Here is a 22,469-nt window from a genome sequence, read left to right on the forward strand (position 1 = left end):
CCTCCTACACATCACTCAGACACTGGGAAACACATTGAAGAGCAGCAGCCCAAGAATCAAGCACCTCACTGGCAAGTGCTTTGCAAAGTTCTCCTGCAGCAGCTGGAATGTCTCCAAAATACAAAGATTTAGGAATCATTTTTGCCATGCAAAGGGTCATGAGATGGTGAATACACCATTTTTAGAGCTCATTTAAAAACAGCTGTTTAAAAAAACCCACCCCACCATTTGTAATTTTTATGGAAACAAAAGTACCAATTTTCATTTAAAGGGCAGCTAAAACTGGACATAAATGTTGAGAGGGTTGGCAGATACTCAGTAAACTCCCCACATGGCTCTGACTGGAACTGGTCATCAACCAGGTTACCAAACTTGCTTATTTGGCTGTCCTGGACTAACAAACAGCTTTAAAGCCGGAGGAAATTTACTGCTGCATCCTTCATTTATGTGCAAAGGAGAAGAGGCTCCTCTCCACTGGTGAGGGGAGGTGAGAAGACTGCTGGAACAACATGTCCACCCCCAGCAGTGCTTATACCCAAAGGATACATCTCCAAAGCAACTCAGAAGGCTCGTGGCCAAGGGGTGATGCTCCTGTGCTGACGTAAAAGCTGAGTGGGGCTGAGGCTGAGCACCCCTCAGGCACCACTGACCACTTGTTATTTAGAATCATAGAACTGTCAGGGTTGGAAGGGACCTCAAGAATCATCCAGTTCCAACCCCCTGCCATGGGCAGAGACACCTCACACTAGGTCAGGTTGCTTAGAGCCACATCCAGCCTGGCCTCAAAAACCTCCAGGGATGAGGCTTCCACCACCTCCCTGGGCAACCTGCGCCAGTGTCTCACCACCCTCGTGGGGAAGAATTTACGACAGTGCCCATCTCCGCAAGAGGAAGGACCAAAGGTGGGTGACTCACTCCACCACCGCCGACCCCTCCTCGTCTGACTGTGTCATCTCATCCTCAGACTGGTCGCTGAGCAGGTCGCAGGGCAGCAGGGAGGAGGTGTCTGCCAGCTCCAGGACGGGGGCGATGCTGGGCCGCCGGTTGCCAGAGCCGTTCTCCGCTGGCAGTGCCAGCTTGCTGCTGTTAGCAGGGCGGCACTCTGTGTTCTGCAGGTCCATGGCTACTGTACCTGGACACAGTGGGGCAGGAAGGACAGCAAACATGCTCTAAGGAGGTGAAGAGCAAAGCACCACAGTATCACAGTATATTAGAGGTTGGAAGGGACCTCAGGAGATCATCCAGTCCAACCTCCCTGCCAAAAGCAGGATCACTTAGGGCAGTCTCCACAGGAATGCATCCAGGTGGGTTTTGAAAGTCCCCAGAGAAGACAACTCCACAACTTCTCTGGGCAGCCTGCTCCACAGCTCTGTCACCCTCACTGTGAAGAAGTTTCTCCTCATATTGAGGTGAAATCTTCTATGTTTAAGTTGGAACCCATTGTTCTTTGTCTTATTACTGTGCACCACTGAAAAGAGCTTGGCCCCCTCCACTTGACACCCACCCCTCAGATATTTATACACATTGATGAGATCCCCTCTCAGTCTTCTCAAGACTAAACAGCCCCAGGGCTCTCAGTCTCTCTTCATAGGGGAGATGCAGGATCATGCCCTTGAGCCCTGCATGGGGATGAGGTGGAGCACGTGAGGCCATGCTCTGTGCCTGTTAAACACAACCTAGATGAAGCTAAACCAGTTAGGCAAAGCACCCACCAGTGACCTCCACCTGGGCATTGCTGTGTGGAGCATTTCCATGAGGGCACAGATGAGCTACTCCCATGGCGGCTGCAGGCTGCCGGCCCTCGGGAGTGTCCCCCTCTCCATCCCCCAGCTGTGGACATCTCCATTGTGCTGTCTAAATCCCTTGCCCATCTGCTGCTCAAGCTTGCAAACCCTGCCTTTGTAGTTGTTTTTATTATTCTGATGTATCTTAGAGATGACAACCCTTCAGGAGAACCCCTACCTGCAGAGGTCTGCAGGCTCTGGGAGACACCAATCAGGTTAGGAACAAGCTAGTGCCACATTGTCTGCCCCTTGCTGGGACACTGCCCTCCCTGTAGGTGCTCCTTCACACTTGTGATCCTTGAGCCCCCAGGGAGAGGCAGGTGGGCAGCCCCCAGTGCAGCACACCACCTTCAACCACTTCCTGCATCCCTTCTGATCAGCTCCAGACCTTTGAATCATAGAATCGTTTTGGTTGGAAGAGACCTTCAAGATCATCAAGTCCAATCATTACCTCAGTGCTGTCAAGTCACCACCAAACCATGTCCCTCAGCACCACATCTACACGTCCCTTAAATCCTTCCAGGGAGGCGGACTCTACCAGTGCAGGGGACAGCCTGTTCCAGGGCTTGACAACCCTTTTGTGGAAGAAATCATTCCTAATGTCCAACATAAACCTCCCCTGAGCACAACTTGAGGCCATTTCCAAGTCCTATCTCCTGGTACTTGGAAGAACAGACCATGGGACAAGAGAGGCCTCCCCATCATGTCCTCCAGAAGCTTCTGAAAATCAACCATAGTTACAGAGCCTTGACCAGGGCCACCAAGCCATCATCTCACTGAGGCTGCCACCTGAATCTTGGCCAGTGGTTTTCAGACGGTCAGGGAAACAGGGAATTTCCCAGCAGGCACAGCCCAGGCTCTGGGCTTACTGGGCACTGCTGCCCTGCTTGCACTCGCACCATTTCCCTCCCTCTCGTTGCTCTTTGCCAAAGGTCTCTCTGCAAAAGAGCCACGGGAGGAGAGCACTTGACAACTGCTGCCGAGCAAAGCGCTCTGCAGCTTGCTGGAGGATAATCTATGCAAATTGCTGCTTATGAGTACAAACCCATCAATTATTTGCCTGAAATATAATCTGCTCGTGCAGTGCAGCCTCCCCAAACCCCTCTCTCCCCCGACATGAGCTGGAGGCAGTGACTCATGGCATTTTTTATTTGTGAGAATGCAGCAGTGGCTGCAGAGCAAACTGCTCTTCGGAAGGCTCTGATTCATACACATGATTTAGTACCCGGTCAATGGCATTTATTCTGCCAGCCAGGGCTTGAGGGATTTATGCAAATAACATTAATGATAATGCACCTCACAAGCTGGAATAATGATACTTGAGTTTGCTGAGAGCGCCCCGGGTGCAGGGAGCGGTGTGGGTTTTACTGGTGAGGCAACTGGGACGAAGGATGGAGAGGGATTTCCATGGGGGCATGGCAAGGAATCACAGAATGGTAAGGGTTGGAAGGGACCTCTGGAGATCATCTAGTCCAACCTCCCTGCTAATGCAGGTATGCCTAGATCAGGTTGCACAGGAACACGACCAGGTGGGTCTTGAAAGTGTCCAGAGAGGGAGGCTCCACAACCTCTCTGTGCAGCCTGTTCCAGTGCTCTGGCACCCTCAGAGGAAAGAAGTTTCTCCTTAAGTTCAAGTGAAACCTCTTGTATTCTAGTTTGTACCCATTGCCCCTTTCACTAGGCACCACTGAAAAAAGCCCAGCCCCATCCACTGGACCTCCACCCTTTAGATATTTCACAGAGTGACAGAATATCTTTGGCTGGAAGAGACCTTCAAGACCATCTCATCCAACCAAGGAGTTTGCAGAAAGCAAAATAAACCAAACCAGGAGAAGGAAACCAACACCTGGGGAAGGAGATGGAGTGGTGTGTGTCCCCTACCTCCTAGGGACCTCCACTGCCCCCGTGCCCCCTGACTCACCCATGCTGGCAATGATGCTGTGCACAGGCAGGCGGGATGGGCCGTCATAGGTGCCTCTCCCTGCAAAGCCCTTCTTCTTCTGCTTCTCCTCCTGCTTGAAAATGAAGGCAGAGTTCTCCTCCTTGGTGATGTTGATGTAGAAGCAGGTGTCAGATGCTGCCATGATGTGCCTTGGGCCGGGGTTCAGCAGGATGCTCTTATTCTCCTCCCGCCGGATGCCGATCAAGCAGACGCCATACCTGTGCCAGGAGCAGGAGGTGGGCATTCAGAGCTGGAGAAAAGCCCTCTCAGGGCTTTGCCTCTGCACAAAGGACCTCGCAGCAGCTTCCACCTGCAGCCCAGACACCCCCAGGGATGCAGACTGGCAGATACACCCTCTGCCCACCCCTGTCCTCACTTCTTGTGTGCATGGAAGGCAGCGTAGGTGAAGCTCTTCCCCTCGTACTCCATGAAGAACTTGCTGTCGCCCATCCGGATGTGGTAGACCTCATTGCCCGAGCAGCGTCCGTACATCCGCTGCCACTGCTCCGGGGACTCCTGGCCCTCCCTGCAACGACAGCAGCAGCCTGCTGGGATGGACCCTCCCAGTGCTGGGATAGGACCTTCTGGTGCTGGGACAGGACCTCCCATTGTGCTGCGATTCCCACCTTGGGCCAGGATGGGACACCAGCACGGAGCCAGGACAGGACGCCCTGGTGCTGGCACAGACCCTGGCACACCAGCCAGCTCCCAGGGCAGACCTGAACTGTGCAAGTGCTCAGAAGCACTGAAGCTGCCACTTAGACCAGCGCTGGTGAGGTCATGTCTCCAGGAGCTGCTGGCATTTGCAGGCTGATTTCAGAGCCAGTGTGGGCAACCAGCGCTGAGCTTGGGGTGAGAGTCATCTGGCAATGCTGCTCCATGACTCTTTTGACTGCACTTTGCCCACAGTTCAGGCCTTTCTGACTGGCCAAGGAGCACAGCACCCTGGCACTGTTTTCCTGGGCTGGCTGGGCAGGAGCAGGCAGGGGCAAGCAGGGGCAGGCAGGGCAGCACTCACTGGCCGCGGGAGGTGTGGACCAGCAGCGTGATGAGGGTGGAGGTGGCAGGACAGACGCAGTTCAGTGCCAGCATGGCATACTTGCACTCCTCTTCACAGACAACATGATCTGAAAGGCAGAGGGGACCATCGTGGCAGTGCCTGGGGATGCAGCAGTTTATTTTTTTGGGGGGTGGGTGTCTGACAGCTTCCACCTCCTGCCAGCTCAGGAGAGACTTCAGCTGACCAGCAGCCCTCTGGGAACAGCGTGAATGGGATTAAAGCAGGCATGAAAACAAGGATGTAGGCTGGAAAACAGACAGATGGGCACCAGCCCACAGAGGCCACCTTTGTCACATCCATGGGGATGCACACCCAGACACATATGGGACTGGTGTGCCCACATGCAGCCCATCCTGTATCAGCCCTGAGTCAGCTCTCCCCCAGCTCAGACTCCCTGCTGCAGGCTTTAGTGTGGATCATGATAAAAGGGTTGACAGCCCTAAAACACCTTCCAGAAACTGGGAGGACTCTCACTACCAGCTAGAATTATCTGTGATGGGAGATAAGACAGCCCCAGGGCAGTGAAGTAAGCAGAGCTGCCCACTGCCACCCAGCCTCTCAAACTCACCTGCAAACTTCACATGAAACTTGTTTTCAGGCTTCAGGATCTGAACATAGAGAGGACAGTTTGGAGCAAAATCCTTCACAGCCCAGGCTCTCAGTATGGTCTGGTGGTCCTAGCCAAAGACAAGAGCAAGAGCTACAGGTCAGATGGCTTATTTTCCCCAACACTTCTACACCTAGGATGAACTGCAAAGCACCCAGCCCCTGTGGAGATGTACAGCAAGGGCTTCTCCAATTCCCACTGCTAACATGGAATAGCTACCCTCTCCTGCTCCCCAAAACCCAGATCTGGGGGATGCATCTTTAACCCAGTGCTCACCCCAGTCCCTTCTGGCCCTTCTGGCAATCTCCACTAGTGCCACCCCTTGGGCCTGGCTTACCGCTGCAGTGCGGTCCACCTCGTTTCGGCTGCTGAGAATGAAGCAAGCTTCCCCATTGTCCATCCTGCAAGTGGAGAGCAGTGACCTCATGAACTGCATAGGCCAGCAAAGCTGGGCATCTGCCCGTACCAGTCATGGTGCTGCCAGTCCCCTCCAAGACTCCAGCAAAGGCATGCAGGGAAGCCCACCGTCATGCATCTGGGCTGACTGTTACTGGGGACTATCCTTCGAGGCTCCTAGGCCTGAGGGCATCTCAGCAGCATGGCAGAACCAGCCTCACCATGTGCAGCATCCTTCTGCTTACTTGGCTCTCATGAGGTCCTGGTCCTTCAGTGCAGAGCCCTGGAGGTAGATCACTCGCTGTGACCACAGAGGGATCTGTAGGACCCTCCGTACCTGGATATCCATCTCCGTTGGGCAAAGTATCACCACGTAGTAATCCTGCAAGAGAAGATGCTCAGGTGGGCTGGTGGGCCTGCACACACCTGCCACAGCAAGCCCAGACAAGGGATTTGGCTGCCTGAGCAAACAGCTCCTCTGGGGCTTCTGGTGGTATTTGCTCCCATGTGTGACACCCCTGCCCCTGTTCCAAGTTCCTACAAGGGTCTTGGGAAACACCTTGGCATCTTCTCCCCCCTGCACTACACAGTAAGGCCAATGCAGGCACAGCTGCACGCCCACAGCGAAGTGGAGCCTCTTCCAGTTACTGCAGTGAGTAGGATTTTAAAGCTTGAATGTGTGGAACCAGGGCTGGGTGAGGGGAATGCAGAGCATGTGAGTGCTGGAATGAAATGCAAATCTGCAGCAACGCCTGTGAAGCTCTGATCCTGGGGAGCAGGGAAGGCACTGTCATTTGCAAGATCATTTATTATGTGAGGGTACTCCAGGAAGAGCTGGGTAAATCCCACAGAGGTTTAGCAATTACACGCTCTGCTTCTGGATGAGATTCCTCATTCAGCAGGGGCATCCTTACACTTAGAAAAGTCCCTCTGGTCCCTCTCCACGTGTTTACACAGTGTTCCAGCAGGCCTGGCCAGGAATTGGGGTGGATGAGACAGAGAGAGTCCAGAGATGGCAAAATGAGACGGCCCTAAGGTACCTACCACTTGTCACCTCTCCTTGGCCGGTGCAGCACACACTTGCAGGTGCCAGGCTGGATGGTTCTACCTTGTCCCATGGCACATCCACCATAGCTGGGCAGGGTACTGACCACCAGCAGGGATCTGGTCATGCCCAGCAAGGCTGTGAGCCTGACAAGGGCAAACACTGACTAAGCACACGAGCACGTGCCTGGTCCTCACCTGCAGGCGTGGGTGGGCATAAAACTCATTGAGGAAATCCATGAGGAGATCAATCTTGAGGGAGCTGACACAGAGGACGACGTGCTTCTCTGTCTGGGCACGGTGACGGCTGTAATTGCCTCCCGACTTCTGCCGCTCCATCCAGAGGTAGACGAGCTCCTCGAACTGCAAACAAAGGCAGAGAGCTGATGTCCCCACCGGCAGGGCTGCCCCGGGGCAGGCTCTGCAGCCCTCTCGCTCCTCAGCTGTGCAGGTCTAACCTGGAGCGGCAGCACGACCAGGGCGACGCAAATCATTATCACGACGAGGAGCTGGGAAGGCCAGATCTTGGGTGTCACATCTCCATAGCCCACGGTGGAAAAGGTGACAATGCAGAAATAGAAGGACTTGAAGAGGGAGAGTTTCTCACCTGCTCTTTCTAAGTGCTGGATGCCACAGGTCCTGAAGGGAGAAAGCAGACACCACAGTGAGGGCTTCCTGTAGTGCCCACGGCACCTGCTGAAGGCAGTGGGGACCCTCAGAAGGTGACTTATACCCATGTCCACGGAGGAAATGTGTCTGTTATGCACTGTGAGCATCACCAGTGGATTTATATCACCACCAGAAATGATTCAGCTGGTGGTGCTTACGGATGGAGTTAGTCTGGTGTGGTTGCTCACCAAAGCAGCACAGGGAAGTCTAGTGCAGGGTGATGTGTTGCAGTAAGAGCATGCCATGGGCAGCATGTTGAACATCAATGCCTTTGCAGTGCAAAAGCCCAAACTGGAAGCAAGCAGCTCTCCCAGGAAGGCTCTGGAGGGACTTGGCCTGGGGGAAGGATGTGGTCTGGCAGGCAGGAGACACATCCCATCACCCACTCCAGCCCTGTGCTGCTGCCCTCACCGTTCCCCATGGATAGGCAAGGCAGCATAATTGCATAGACCTACAGTTGCCACCTTGCTAAACACAAGTGTCACCTAAGCCATCCTGGACCTGAAATGTAACCCTGCCATCTCCACCAAGAAACACTTCCATGGCTGGGGCAGGCAGGAAGTGCCATAGGCAGGGAGCACTGCTGAGCTCCAAATTCCCATCAGAGGATCATCCTTATTGCCAAAGACTCATGAGCCTAAGAGCTTCATTTCCTGTCCCTCCAGCAATATAATGGTATTACAGGCTTCAAAGCCAGATCGAGGGAGACAGAGGAAGATTCCAGAAGCCTAATTCAAAGCTAAGTGCCCAGTGAGGAGAACTGACTCCTTCATAAAGAGATGCTCTTGGTGATGCTGGACAGCTCATTAGCAGGAGCCCCCGTGGCCCATTACACAAATGAGCCAAGCAGTTGTGCTAACTGGGTGGGGAGGAAGAGCAGGGTGAGAGGCAGTGAGCACAGTGGGGTGTGGTGAATGAGGCATCATACACTCCCCTGCTCTGAGAAGCTGCTGACCCTGGAGCAATCACAGCCCTGATCTGAGACTCACGTGTCCACATCACCCACCTCCCTCAGACAATGCTCATTAAAAAGGTTCAGTTAAAATCATGTAATTAGGGAGGATAATTAGCTTCTAAACCAGGAATGGATCCTCCCAGCGTTCAGTGTGCTGGGGAATGAAGCAAGGCACAGAGGACTCCAGCACCCAGGGCTGGTGGAGCAAAGGTCCTCCCAAAGCTCAAACAGATATGGCTGTGCCTGAGCCACAGCCCGTGGACATGAGTGACAACCTGTGCCCCACTCCTCGCCATGGCTCTCCCAGTGCCAACACTCAGCCCAAGTAACTGGGACTTGTCCCATTAGAGAAAGAAGGACACCAGAGACATGGAAGTTCAATCAGCAGCCCTGAACAGCTTTCCTCTGTTGTACAAACCTCTCAGGCTGAAAAAAAATCAAAGAAGAAGACACCACCTAAAGGCAGTACCTCCTCCAGCTCCCCAGATAACCAAGTTATATCCTGGCAGTGCCACCCCACCACAGCTAGGAAGGTTCCACCCCACACCACCATCCTACAAGTTCTGTGAGAGCCTGGTCCCACCAGCCACCCTTGGGACATGCAAAGTTGTTTCCCTGGATGAAGAAGGTGGTTTAGGGAAACAAAGAGCAACACTTACCCTGTGAAAACGAGACACAGGAGGGTACAGATCAGAATGAGCACCTGGTTAAACATTGCAGACTGGGTCCTTTGTATGGCCCTGTGTAGGTCATTCTGGGAAGAAAGGAAAAGGAGAGGACTCACCAACTCAGAGAAGCTGAGGGTAGAGCAGTCATTCAAGCACCAACTTATTGGCCCCCACCCCAGATGAAGGTAAGGCCAGAATGTGGCCCCTGAAAAGTGATGTGCACTTCTGCAAGCAGGTCTGGGCTCTGCCAGGAGAGACAGCTCAAGTGGGCATGTGGGAATGGGTGGGTATCTCATCCTGCTGAAGCACCACGTCCCAGGGACAGCCAGTGGTCATCCCTGTCAGTACACAGCCATCAGTCAGCGTGGCACAGACACCACCTGCTCAGGTCCACCTCCCAGCATCACCAGCTGACAAAGCCTCCCCTCCTACCAACCCCATCTCGGCTGCACACACCAAGGAACAGAACCTGCCTGTGGGCCAGCAGCAGGCAGGGTCCCCCTCCCAGCCACACCACCCTCAGTATCCCCAGGGCAGAGGGACCCAGTGCAAAAGGGGTGGGATGTGTCTGGTCACTCACAATCATGTTCTCCAGGGCATACTTGGCAAGCCAGCAGTTCAGAAACACAGGAATGAACAAATTCCGCAAAGGAGGCCAGAATATCTACGAGAGCAAGAGTTACTTGGAGAAAAATCCAGCTACTCCATCAGGAAAAGCTAGAAACAGCCAATTCAAGCCCTGTTGGGAAGTGTCCATCTCCAAACCAAGCATTGGCCTCTGCCACTGAGAGCTGCCTTGCTCCCCTGGCTGCAGCAGAGCAGCTGAAAGGGGAGGGTGGTTTTGGGGAGAACGCTCCAGAGAAAGTCATGGTGTTAAAAATGATGAAGAAAAAAAGTTGTCCTGCCAGCTTTAAACACTGCTTGGCCAAACATTCATTTGGCTTCATTTCACCCCCCAAACTGCAGCCCTTACTAAACTTGAAGCTGCTTTAAAGTGCCACCAGGAAACACTCACTGTGATGATAAACGGCACCGTGTTGATCATCTCCAGGATGAATGAGATGCGGAAAATCTGTTCCCAGATGTTTCCCTGAGGAATAAAATACAAATAATAATTAAACAAGCTTCAAAATGTGCCAGAGGACAAGGAAAAAGATCCCGCTCTGCCACAGACACAGCTCAATGGGGGAAGCACATCAGAGCAGCCAGAGAGGTGCTCTGGTGTGCCTGCAGCAGAGAGGCACTGCTGGTGGCAGGTGTGCTGGAGTGGGGAACACCTTCCCAAACTGGTCAGTCCCTTCCACAGCCAGGACATCCCTCTGGCCACCACTGCTGCTGCCCAAAGCTGGGGGACAGCAATGCTTTGTGCATGCAGGGAGAATGAGAGTGACTGATACAGATGGCTGGCACTCAAAGCAGGAGGGTGACGCAGGGTCTGAGTCTCCTCTGCCAACTGGCCCAGGGACCTTGAGAAGATGCCATTTGTTCAGGTCTCTTTTCCTGGCCATTTTAAGGGGCTTTGGTCCAAAGCAGTCAGCCTGTGCCTCTCCCTGTCTGGCTTAAAGCAGTGCCTGCTACCTCCGGAGGCAGCAGACCTTGGCATAAACAGGAGTCAGGCTGCTGAGCTCAGCTCCAGGTCCTCAACCTCAGGAAACTCTGCACGTGTCTACAAACCCAGGAAACCTTTGTGAAACAGCACTGAATGCAAAGGGATTTGGAAAAAGGAGAGATCCCTCAGCTCTGCTCTGCCAACACTTATTGAGCAGCCCGAGGGGGAATGAGAAAGGAAAACAGCCACAGCCGGCAGACATCACTGAGCCAGACACCCTCCTGGGATGGTTCAGCTTCAAACAGCTCAGAAGAAGAAATGAATCCACAGCAGGGGCTCAGACCCAGGCTGAGCATCACTGTCCATTGCCTGCCCCATAGCTCTCACCTTGTAGCTGAGATAGATGAGCAGCATGGTCTCCAGAAAGCTGATTAAAGCAATGCTGACCTGCAGAGACAGACAGGCAAAGGCTGCTGAGAGCTCCCTCGATGCAGAGCCAGTCGATCAGAGCTCTGCTAAGCCCTCCCTGATGGGGTGGTGAGAAGCCTGTGGGCATTCCTGAGCTGTTTGCTTGCTTCCCCTGCACTCGTTTGGGTTAGGCAGGTGAGTATCTGCCAACCAGGGATCTGCAGGGAGTCCTGAGCAGAACTCTGCTGCAAATGATTCCCCAGGCAGCTGCCCAGCCTGCAAACAGCCTCTTACTGATACAGCTGCAGCCAGGAGCTGAGCCAGCCTCACAGTTTTATCTTCCTACAGCTCCTCGTCTCCTATCAGCCCCCAGGATTTTCACCCAGGGCCACGTGGCTGCTCCCAGCATTAGCCACAGCTCATTTTCTGCTGGCCCAGGAGAAGCCATTGCCTCTCTGTGGTGGGCAGAGGATGCCCAGAGACCCACTGGCAGCAGAGCTCAAACTCCAGATCCTGAGTACTCCTGCTTGAGGGCTGGGCACTCACCTGCACAGCCCACAGTGGCATCTTCCTGTCCACCCAGAAGATGTGTGACCTGTAAAGAAAATTCAAAATGGATCTAAACTGTAGCCCAACTAGCAGTGCCTGCACCCCACACTGAATGCCAGTCTGGGGCCATCCCTGATGCAGGATCCAGCACAGGACTGGTACTGGTGTTCTTTACTGGACAGTTTGTTCAAGCAGCCTCTGCACTGGGAATAAATCATTCCCCAAAGTGCAGCCACAGCATTTGCCAATTGATTTGATCCTGGGATGCTGTTCTACATCCCTGGAGCAGCTCCACGACCAGAGCTGCCAGCACCAGCCATGTCCATCACTGCATCCTTGTGTCCCAGCAGAGCCAGAGCCCAGCACTGGAGCAAGACTTGACTCACCAGTTTATCTTTGTGGACTGGTTGAATGTGCTGTAGTTCTGCTTTTCGCATTCCCAGCTAGGAGAAGAGATAAACAGGGGAAAGCAGTCAGTGAGGGGGAGGAAGGAAAGGGGGTGCTGGTATGGACTCATGGGGTGTCCTCACCACCATGCCCTGATTCTGGCAGAGGCCCCTGGACCATGCCTCTATAGATCCAAACACACACTGGTCCATATAGCCAGGGCTTTCCACAGCAGCCCTGCAAAGAAGGACCTGGGGGTCCTGGTGGGTGAGGCATTTGACACAAGCCATCAATGTGCACTGGCAGCCCAAAAAGCCAACCACATCCTGGGCTGCATCAAAAGATGCATGGCCAGGAGGTGATTCTGCTTCTCTCCAGGTGAGATCCCACCTGGAGTACTGTGTCCAGCTCTGGAGCCTCCAGCACAAGAAGGATATGTATCTGTTGAAGAGGGTTCCAAGAAGGCCACAAAGCTGATCAGAGGGCTGGAGCACCTCTCCTGTGAGGACAGGCTGAGGGAGTTGGGTCTGTTCATCCTGGAGAGGAGAAGGCTCCAGGAAGACCTTAGAGCAGCCTTCCAGTACCTGAAGGAGCCCTACAGGAAAGCTGGAGAGGGACTCTTTGCAAAGGCTGCGGTGACAGGGCGAAGGGCAATGGTTTCCATCTACAGCAGGGTAGATTTTGACTGGACATTAGGAAGAAGTTCTTTACTATGAGGGTGGTGAGACACTGGAAGAGGTTGCCTAAAGGAGCTCTGGATGCTTCATCCCTGGAACAGTTTAAGACCAGGCTGGATGAGGCTTTGAGCAACCTGGCTGCCATCCCAGGGAAGCATCCCTGCCCGTGGCAGGGTGTTTGGAACTAGATGATCTTTAATGTCCCTTCCAAGTCAAGTCATTCTATGATTCTATCTCCCTGCCTTGCTGCCAGGGGTGCATGCCCACTGGCCAACGCTGATTTTGCCACACACAGCCTCAGGAAAGTCAACTTCCTTGAAACTTTTCCAGGCCGTGTGTCTGTGTCGCGTTTAATTCTCACAGGCTCGAAACCACTTTAGGACCACGCAGATGTACTTAGTAGTCTGCAGCCTTTACAAAGGGAAAAATCAAATTGCTCATTCTCCTTAGCTCTTGGGAAAAAAAACCAAACAACAAAAAAACCCAACACAACCCAACCCCACACTGTACATGAGCTAAACAAAGCAAGGACACATTAAAAATAGGCTTACAGTGGAACGCAGAGCGAAGCTGATATATGCAATCATCTGTCACCTCGGGGATCTAAATGGCAAAGCAGATTCCCTTCCCAAACACTTCAATGGGATTTAGCAGAAGAGTCTTCAAGGGCATCAGGATGCAGACAATACTTGCACAGTGATGCACTGAAACCATGAGCTCTTGCCTGTCTGAAGGCCGCTCTGCACCCCTCACCATTACAGCCACACAGTGCTCGGCGTGAATGGGACTCTGAGTACTGGCATGCACTGTGCAGGGCCAGCAGACCCCCACATGCCTGTGCACAGGGGCTGAGCCCACCAGGACCAGCCAGCTTCACTAAACTATTCATTCAAACAGCTGGAGCGAGCAAAACTCTCTCTCATGCATCTTCACTGTCCCTGCGTCCATGCTGAGCACTGCACTGGGGGGCCTGGCAGCACTGATGGCACTCACCAGCCTATGCCCTCCTCTGGGTTGTCAAGCAGGACCCGGACAATGTACAGGAGGCAGGTGAGCAGCTTCAGTGAGAAGTTGAAGAGCCGGATCCTCAGACCTGCAGCAGAGGGGAGCACGGTGTGGGCCAGGCAGCACTTCCCAGGCACCCTGGGCACTCCATGTACCTTGGGCACTTCATGTATGTCATGTACCCCACATACCCCAGGCACCCAGGGCACCCCATGCATCCTGGGCACCCCAGGCACCCACAGCACAGCCCAGCCCAGCCCCTTTAGTTCTCCTCAAGCTTTGCAGGACCTTGCAAACCCCCTCTGAACCCCAGGCAGAGCTGCAGGACCCCCAGGGCAGCACATAGACATTGCTCACCCTTTGTCCAGGGCTCTGCATGTCCTACCTTGTGTCAGATACATAGGAAACTAATAGAGAAAGAAAGTTACAGTATCACAGTATCACTAAGGTTGGAAGAGACCTCGAGGATCATGGAGTCCAAGCTGTCACCACAGACCTCATGACTAGACCATGGCACCAAGTGCCACGTCCAATCCCCTCTTGAACACCTCCAGGGATGGTGACTCCACCACCTCCCTGGGCAGCCCATTCCAATGACGAATGACTCGCTCAGTGAAGAACTTTATCCTCACCTTGCATATCCTACATTGCAACTTGAGACTGTGTCCCCTTGTTCTGAAGAGAGAGCTCCTTGTTCTGTTGAGAGAGCTCCTTGCTGCACAGAGGAGCTGCTGGAGTGTCCCCCCCTTATTAACCATTAAAAACGCATCAGGCAAGGCCAGAGCCCCACTTGCCTCACTTCAAGCGGCTTGCAGAAGGAGGGACAGCGAGCAAAAGCTGCTGCTTTATCCCTCACCCTCCTCAGCCCCTTCACTGGGCTGTTACTCAAATTACAAGTGAGAAATTTATCACATTTTCATTAAAAACTTCCCCGCAGGCACCCTGCAGCGCTGCGCTCCAGCTCTTTAACAAGGCGACAGGATGCAGGCAGGGAAAGCAAATCTGAATTTATAAATGAAGGAGCAGACTCCCTCCAGACAGCTAATGACATCTTGGAGAAAGAAAATAAAAACACCATTAGTCAAGTGGAGGCTAATCTGGCTGGCTGGAGCAGGGGCGGGTGGATGGCAGCCTGCTTCGTCTGTCATGGAAGCGTGGAATCAATAAGGTTGGAAGTGACCTCAAAGATCATCAAGTCCAACCTGTCCCCACAGCCAGCCACCTACCTGCAGGCACCAGAGCATCACCAGCTCTGGGATGGGGACATTTACTCCCTGAGCCCTCCTTGGGCAGCTCCCACTGCCCACCCTGCCCCTGGCCAGTCTGTCCCAGATGAGGACAAAGAGCCAGCTCCTGTGCTGCGTTTGTCCCCAGCAAGCAAAGGTGGAAGGCAGCTTCCTCTCTGCCCAAACCGAGCTGGCCACCACCCGACAGAAAGGCCGAAGGGCAGCAGCAGCCCTGGGCTGGTCAGCGCTGGGCACACACAGGGAACACCACCAGCAGATGGCAATGGCTTCTCGTCCCAGGAGGAGGGAGCGTGGCTCCGAGCTCGGGCAGGGCTTGGTTTCTCCCAGCAGGTGCTCACTCTGCTCGGGGAACACTCACTCGATCGCTGGTTTTTGATGAAGAAGAGCTTCAGCCGCTCCTTGAAGGTGTTTTCATTCACGTAGAACTCGACCTGCACCCTGCAGGGAAAGCACCCAGAGGAACCTGTCAGTGGGGTGGCATGTTGGACCCAGCACCCCCCCCAGGAGCCTTGTCCCCCTGTCCCAAACGGCTGACCCCCCGGAGCAGCCCCCAGCAGCCCCCCAGGCTCAGCCCCCTGCTGCCAGCTGCTCCCACAGCACCATATCTCTGGTACCACCAGCCATGAGCACCAAGATGAGTGCCAAAGCAGCAGATGTGACCAGGGGCCAGGTCTGCTTTGTGTTGAGGGCTTTGCTTTCCTCCACATGCAACCAGCTGACACTGGACTTGCAAACTTCTCCTTTCTCACACACTTTATAATGTCCAAAGCCTTGGAGAAGTCTCTTCCAGCAATGCTTTACCTGCTCCAACCCCTCATGGCTGCAGCAGAGCAGGAGACGGCAAGGATGATGTCCCCATTCCACCCATGCCCTGGCTCTGCCTGAGCAGGAGCAATGTTCAGCATTGAAGCTGTTAAAAAACCAAATCCAATCTAAAAGGAGAAAACCTCCCTTTGTTGCTAAGAAACCACATTTGTCCATACCAGAAAAACCCAGGAGCTGCCAACCAGTGTCGTTTGGCATTTGGAGCCACTGGTGGCACAGGGACAAAAGTACCATGGCAGAGAATCACCCTGCCAACCATCAGGGAGGAACCATAGCATCATAGAACAGTTGAGGTTGGAAAAGACCTCTGAGATCATCAAGTCCAATTGCTCACCTAGAGCTCACAATCCCACCACTACTGCTAAGGTACCACCATCCCTGACCCACATCCCTCAGCACCAGATCCTGCAGGTGAACCTGAAACTGCCACATGCACCACTATGGCCACCACAGGCACACCTCCATCTGCTCCAGTCTCCATCACTGATCCCCACCAGCAGCCCTCCCAACAGTCCCTCCATGCTGGGGGCATGCCCATGACCACACAGGCTCCCCAAAGCTGGAGGATCCTCCCCAGGGATGTTAGCAAGGTTTGGGCTCGAGCACACCCAGGCAAAGGACCAGGCACACTGGTCCCTGCTAGGCTCATCTGCCACCCAACTCCCCTGTAACTTTACAACCACCTGCAGCCCTTTGCAAACTCACACTGGGCAGGGTTATAAATGACACTCCTGGCTGCTAAGAGCAGGGGAAAAGGGATTGCTTCCTGCCACCTCAGCTTCAGGTCTGAGCAAGACAAAGTCTGCTCATTGTAGTTACAGCTGCTAATGGAGTTAAGTGCCATGAATGAGCTGCTTCCCCTAATTCACTACATTCAACAAGTCTCTTAAGGAAGTGCTACTATTATTACTATCTTTTTAACTGCTTGAAAGAGACCATCAAGAGCTCATTAATCAGGCATATTACCAAGCCAAGGCAGGGACCAACGTGAGCCAATTCCCAGTGACAGTCATTAAAGTCATCACCCTCGTTTGTTTCACTTGTGCCAGTCCCCTGCACATGCAGTGCCAGCTCCTGGCACACCTCACCAAATCCTGATTTATTGGAAAGCAGCTGCTCCTCTCCCTGGCCACAGAGGGCTAAACAAGTCTTTACTGAGTGTTCATGCTGAGCTGGTAGGGCAGCAAAAGGGGAAGGGATTTTAGGAGACCCTCATTGCTCAGGAGTCCTTCATCCTGGCACACTGCTGCCCACTGCCATGTCACAGCCAGCCTGGCAACTCGTGGGGAAACACCCTGGTGCATAAAAAGCATGGCACACCCTTGAGAGCCCCTTGGGGCTTCTCATGGGCTCCTTTATTAGGCTGAAAAAGTCAGATATTGAGTTTACAAGGCTCTTATGTGCAAAAAGCAAATACAGAGCTGAGAAATCCATCAGCTCAGGCAGGACAGCTGGGAGAAAATCTCCAATGAGCTGTCAAACTTTGCATGCTTCTGCAGTGAGGCAGTAACTGCTCTCTGGTTTAATTTCCTTTGGAGTGACATGGTAGGAACCCACCAGCATCTGCCTGGTCTGGCAGGGACTTATTGACAGGATGGGGGTGGCTGATCTGCTCCAAGAGCCTGGTGTTCAGCATCTCCCTAATGTGAGTGAAGCAGCTCTGGGGTGCAGCCTGGCAGACCCAAAAAGCCCCTCCAGTTTCAGTAGGCAGAGCCAAGGGGCTCCATGCTGCAGTCACCTTGTTCCCACTGGTGGTGCTGGAAGGAAAGGAATCAGGAGTCTTATCCAGGAAGGAAACACTGAGCTCCTGCTGCCCACCTGCAGGCATGTCCTCTGCAGACCCTGTGCTTGCCTGGGTCCTTGGCAGGATGTCAGGCACTGTAGCAGGGGTGGCAATTACCCACAGCCTCGGAGAGACAGTCACTAATGATCTCTGTTAAGGCTTTTAGTATTTGTGCTGCTTACAATGCCAAGGTGAAGGATGCCCAGGCAGGGCTGGCAGTGCTCACCTCAGCAGTGGTGTGAGCACATTGCTCCTCACCAGGACATCTCACAGCATCAAGTGAAGAAAATGCTAAAACACAAATCAAACAATCACACAAACCCAGCACAGTGGGAATTGGAAGGCACCCCTGGAGATCATCAAGTCTACCTCCCCTGCTAAACCAGGGGCACTCTCAGCAGGTTGCCCACTATCACAATGTCCAGGCAGGTTTGGAGTCTCTCCAGAGAAGAAGACTCCACAACCTCTCTGGGCAGCCTGCTCCAGGGCTCCAGCACCCTCACACCAAAGAAGTTTCTCCTCCTGTTCAGATGGAACCTCCTGGGTTCCAGTTTCTGACCATTACTTGTCCTGTTACTGGGTAGACTGAAAAAAAAGACTGGCCTCATCCTTTTGACACTGTGCAGTGCACCCATGGCAGCAGCTGTGGAGTTTCAGCTCATCACAAATGTCCCCATCTGCAGCAGCAGGGACAGGAGCTGACCCTGCATCTCCCCTGCAGCTGTGATGCTTGTGGGGACCAGCCAGCCTCGGGGGTAGGGAGGGTGCCCACCGAGGGCTTTGCACCAAACCTGGTGCATGCTAACCAGCCCCGTGAGAAGGGAGCAGGGACAGCAAGTGCTGGGGAGCAGGCAGGAGGATTTAGGAGCATGTTGCGTTAGGAGCAGCAGCCACAAGCCCTGCAACACAGCTTTAATGCCTCTTACAATCGATCGTTTCCAAAGCCAGACTTGGCAAACAATTTATCTGTGCCAGGGCATAAATCAGCTCTCACAACTGCTCCTGACACTACACCCACAGGCTAATTGTTCCTTCTCCTTATTAAAAATGCCCAGGAAATGCCAGGAAGTGGCCTTCAGCTACGTCAGGAGCACTGGGCACCCCATTCATTAGCATCCCTGAGGATGCGGCGTGCCGAGGCGAGGGAGCACGATTCCTCTCCCAGACATTCGCCTCCGTACCCAGGGAACAAACAGCGGCATACATCTCTGTCGCCAGACAGATGGTTTGCTGATCCAGAGCATTGCAGCCCACCTCCATACGATGAATATAAATGCTGATGAAGGAAAGGACTGAATGATTGGGAGGGATCTAACTTTTTATGACAGAGTAGCCCAAGTGTTCATCCATCATCAGGCCTGCAGGAGGAAGAAACACTTGGAAAGCAACTAAAGCAGGTCTTGGCGAGGGAGGAGGGTATTTATCACTGCAAAGAGATGGAGAAATGAAAGCATGCAGGAACAACATGCTCCTGTGAAGACAGCCTGCCCTTGCTGCTAACCAGGCTGAGCCCCTGGAGCTCTATGGGGATCCACAGCCAGTGATGCCCTGCGGAGCCCTGGAACACATCGTGGTCAAACCTGGTGAGGCCCTGAGCAGCCTGATCCAGCTGGTGATGTTCCTGCCCACGCCAGGGGGGTGGACAAGATGACCTTCAAGGGTCCCTGCCAACCCAATGCATTCTGTGATTCTGTGACCATCCCATGGGGCCTCTGTCTGGAGGAGGAAAGAGGGCAGAGCAAGGGCTTGGCATGAAAGGGAGCAGGGTGTTGCTACTCCAGTGCTGGCACCTGTTCTGCACATTAACCCAACACCCCAGAGGCAACCCACAGCAGAACAACTGAAGGCTTTCACCAGGCAGCAGCTACCAACAGAAAGTATCAAAGCTCCTACTCTGTTTCCAGCTGAGGGAAGGAGATGATATCATCTAAAATACACCCCTTAATTTTCCTGTCAAGAAGTTAACTTCAAATGAAAATCAAGCTAAACTCTGACTGCTTTCCCACCCCAAAACACCCCACCCCCTGCTTGACAGGCTCTCCCTTCACAGCAGCTCAACCAAACTGGACCATTGAAACTGCCCTCTCCAAGATGCCATGGCTGGGCATCCCCACTGCCAGCTGGGTATCCTTCTCTTCAGCCAGGCATCCTCCTTGCTGGCCCAGTATCCCTCCCATGAACCCAGCATCCCTCTCACCAGCCAGGCAGCACGGTGCCAGCCCAGCTTGGGCAGCACACATGGGTGCAGGCAATGAATGCTCTGCAGGGAGGCAGCAAGCAGCACCTTGCTCTCCTCACCTCACTCTGGCTGAACCTCCCTGGCCTTGCAGATAATCATCACAGCACAAGTTTAGTTGCAAGCCCTGTGCTTGGAAGTGTAATTACTGCTATTATGCACTTCATAATGCCTCAGCAGTTTCATTTTCTTTGCTCTGTTATTTATTGTACTTTATTAATCTAAGATTAGAGGCAATTTGTTCTAAGATGATGAGCTCCCCCCAAAAAAAGACACAATAGTTTGTTCAGAAAAAGTGCAGGCTGCAGGACCAGGGTGAGCACAAAAGAAAAGCCAGGGAGGGGCACAGCCCCAGCTCTGTATTTGTGCCTTCCCCGGAGAGCTGGGGAGAAACAACCCCCCTTAAACCATGAAAATAGCAACCCACAGGCAGCCCCACACCAGGGCAGTGCAGATAGATGTACCCCCAAGCTCTGCATACCCAGGAGGCTTACATGGGCAGTGGGGCACAGGCAGGTCCCCTCTGGTCCCTGCGGTATGTGACAGCTGCTGAGCGTGGCATGAAAACTGAGACGGATCCAAAACCCACTGGGCAGCCAAGAGAGTGAGCTGTGCCAGGACACTGAGCACAGTCACCCTGCTGCATTCCAGAGAAGGGCTCAGGGGACCAGGGTGCCAGCTGCTGCCAGCTGGGACCTGCAGGGCATCAGGGGAAGCTGAGTAAAGGCCAAAAGCCACAGAATCATAGAATCATTGAGTGGGTTGGAAGGGTTGGAAGGGCCCTTGAAAGGTCAAAGCCCACTGCAGGCCGCAGGGACATCTGCAACTAGAGCAGGTTGCTCAGAACCCCAAACAACCTGACCTGGAATGGTTCCAGGGATGGGGCATCCACCACCACTCTGGGCAACCGGGGCTGGGGTCTCACCATCCTCATTGTGAGCAACACCTTCCTTCTATCCAGTCTAAACCTCCCTCTTTTGGTTTAAAACCATCACCCTTTGTCCTGTCACAACAGAATCTGCTAAGTAGTCTGTCCCTATCTCTCTTGTAGACCCCTTTAAGTACTGAAAGGCTGCTGCAGGATCCTTCCCAAACAAACCACCAAACCTGCCAGCTTGAGGCACCTGCTGGTGGCAACCACACAGATTACCCAGACAGACACATCTCCTGCAGCTGCCAGCCTCCTGTTCTGCTCCAGAGATGCTCTTTTCTTTTCTTTCACTGTTTTCTTGACAATAACAGGCATTTGGATGCAGCCAGATGGTGACACCAAGTGAGTTTTGCATACAGGACACCACCTCTGTGATCTATGTGGTTGCCATCTCATCATCATAGAATGGCTTAGGCTGGAAGAGACCTTAGAAATCATCTAATTCAACCTCCCTGCCATGGGCAGGGATGCCTCCCAGCTAGACCAGGTTACTCAAGGCCTTGAGCATCTCCAGGGAGGGGGCACCAACAACCTCTCTGGACCCATCTATCCTAGGACAAATGGAGGATGGGGGGCAGCTATGGCCCTTCCCACTGGAGCTCCTGCTTTGCTGGCTTGCACCAAGCTGATCCCAGCACAGGGTTTGGGGATGGAAAAGAGGGATAACTGCGTGTTTGTGTGTGTACAGAGAAGCTGGGTGCCTGCCAAAGTGAGAAACAGGGAACAAGCTGCCCCTGGGCTCACCAAGCAGTAATTGAACAATTACTCAGAGGAGGGGGGCTGTGGGCTTCAACAAGGCAAGATTGCAAGGGAACAGCTTCATGGAAACACAGAATCATGTAGTCCCACCATGGTGTGGGTTGGAAGGAGCTTCTGGAGATCATCTAGTCCAACCCCCTGCTAAAGCAGAGTCACCCACAGAAGGCTGCACAAAACCTCCTGGGGCTGCAGAGCTCAGGGGGGTATCTCCCACTGCAGCCCTGCTTGTCCCTTGAATCCCTCCTGTGCACCAAGCAGCCATGCAGGGACCAGCCTGCAACAGGGACTCTATAAAACCTGCTGCCTAGTTTTCCTTCACTGCCTCATCTGCAGGCTCCAGGCCAGGCTCCAGCTCATGGTGGCCCAAGCTGTGGTGCTCACAGGGTGCTGCCTCATGTTGCTCCTTGGGATGCACAAGTTCACCCCTCCTGCATGGAAGCTGGGCAGGATTGATGCCATGCAGGAAGCCAAACATGGCTGGACATGCAGTCACCCTTCAACTACAGCAGATGCTCACCAGCACCATGGCCAGGAGCTTCCTCATGGATAGTTCAGCTTCTCCAGGACATTCTGAAACAGCCACAAACATCTCTCACTGCAGCAGCTTCTCCAATAAATCTCTGACACATTTTTAAAGCACAAAGTCACTGGAGAGGGACTGGGAGCTGGCTCACCTCTCCCTGCTTGGGAGGCAGAGCAGCCTCCCAGCCAACACTGCTGACCCATGGACGGAAGAGGAGAGGAGCAGCCTGTGCCAGGGCAAAGGGCTGGGAGCAGGAGGGCAGGTTCCAGCTGTTGGGAGGTACCTGAGAACACCTGGGAGACCAGTGGGAGAGGATGCAAGGTCCAAAAGGTCAGCTGTGCAGGGAGGGGAAACCTGACCATTCTCTATGAACTACTCTTCCTCCATCCCTTAGGAGATGTGATACTGAAGCCACTTCCCACTCATTCTGCAGAAGCTCAGGGAATCCCCATGGATTATGGCAGC

General features: G+C 53.6%; 1 protein-coding gene across 2 annotated transcripts in view; it reads right to left on the reverse strand.

Moving 5' to 3' along the window:
- The window catches only part of KCNT1 (potassium sodium-activated channel subfamily T member 1), a 94,496-nt gene that overhangs the window by 12,461 nt on the left and 59,566 nt on the right, over positions 1-22,469 (reverse strand). For both annotated transcript variants that reach the window (XM_054174583.1, XM_054174584.1), the window contains exons 3-19: positions 15,306-15,385; positions 13,689-13,788; positions 12,018-12,074; positions 11,629-11,677; positions 11,062-11,121; positions 10,141-10,215; positions 9,706-9,789; positions 9,117-9,211; positions 7,292-7,472; positions 7,032-7,196; positions 6,035-6,171; positions 5,731-5,794; positions 5,355-5,463; positions 4,745-4,853; positions 4,103-4,252; positions 3,706-3,944; positions 916-1,132 (exon numbers count right to left, since the gene is read on the reverse strand). In XM_054174583.1, the coding sequence (XP_054030558.1) occupies positions 916-1,132; positions 3,706-3,944; positions 4,103-4,252; positions 4,745-4,853; positions 5,355-5,463; positions 5,731-5,794; positions 6,035-6,171; positions 7,032-7,196; positions 7,292-7,472; positions 9,117-9,211; positions 9,706-9,789; positions 10,141-10,215; positions 11,062-11,121; positions 11,629-11,677; positions 12,018-12,074; positions 13,689-13,788; positions 15,306-15,385 (1,971 nt within the window). The remainder of the gene's footprint in view (positions 1-915; positions 1,133-3,705; positions 3,945-4,102; positions 4,253-4,744; positions 4,854-5,354; positions 5,464-5,730; positions 5,795-6,034; positions 6,172-7,031; positions 7,197-7,291; positions 7,473-9,116; positions 9,212-9,705; positions 9,790-10,140; positions 10,216-11,061; positions 11,122-11,628; positions 11,678-12,017; positions 12,075-13,688; positions 13,789-15,305; positions 15,386-22,469) is intronic.

The sequence above is a fragment of the Dryobates pubescens genome, chromosome 29 (genome assembly GCF_014839835.1).
Source record: "Dryobates pubescens isolate bDryPub1 chromosome 29, bDryPub1.pri, whole genome shotgun sequence".
Lineage (NCBI taxonomy): Eukaryota > Metazoa > Chordata > Aves > Piciformes > Picidae > Dryobates > Dryobates pubescens.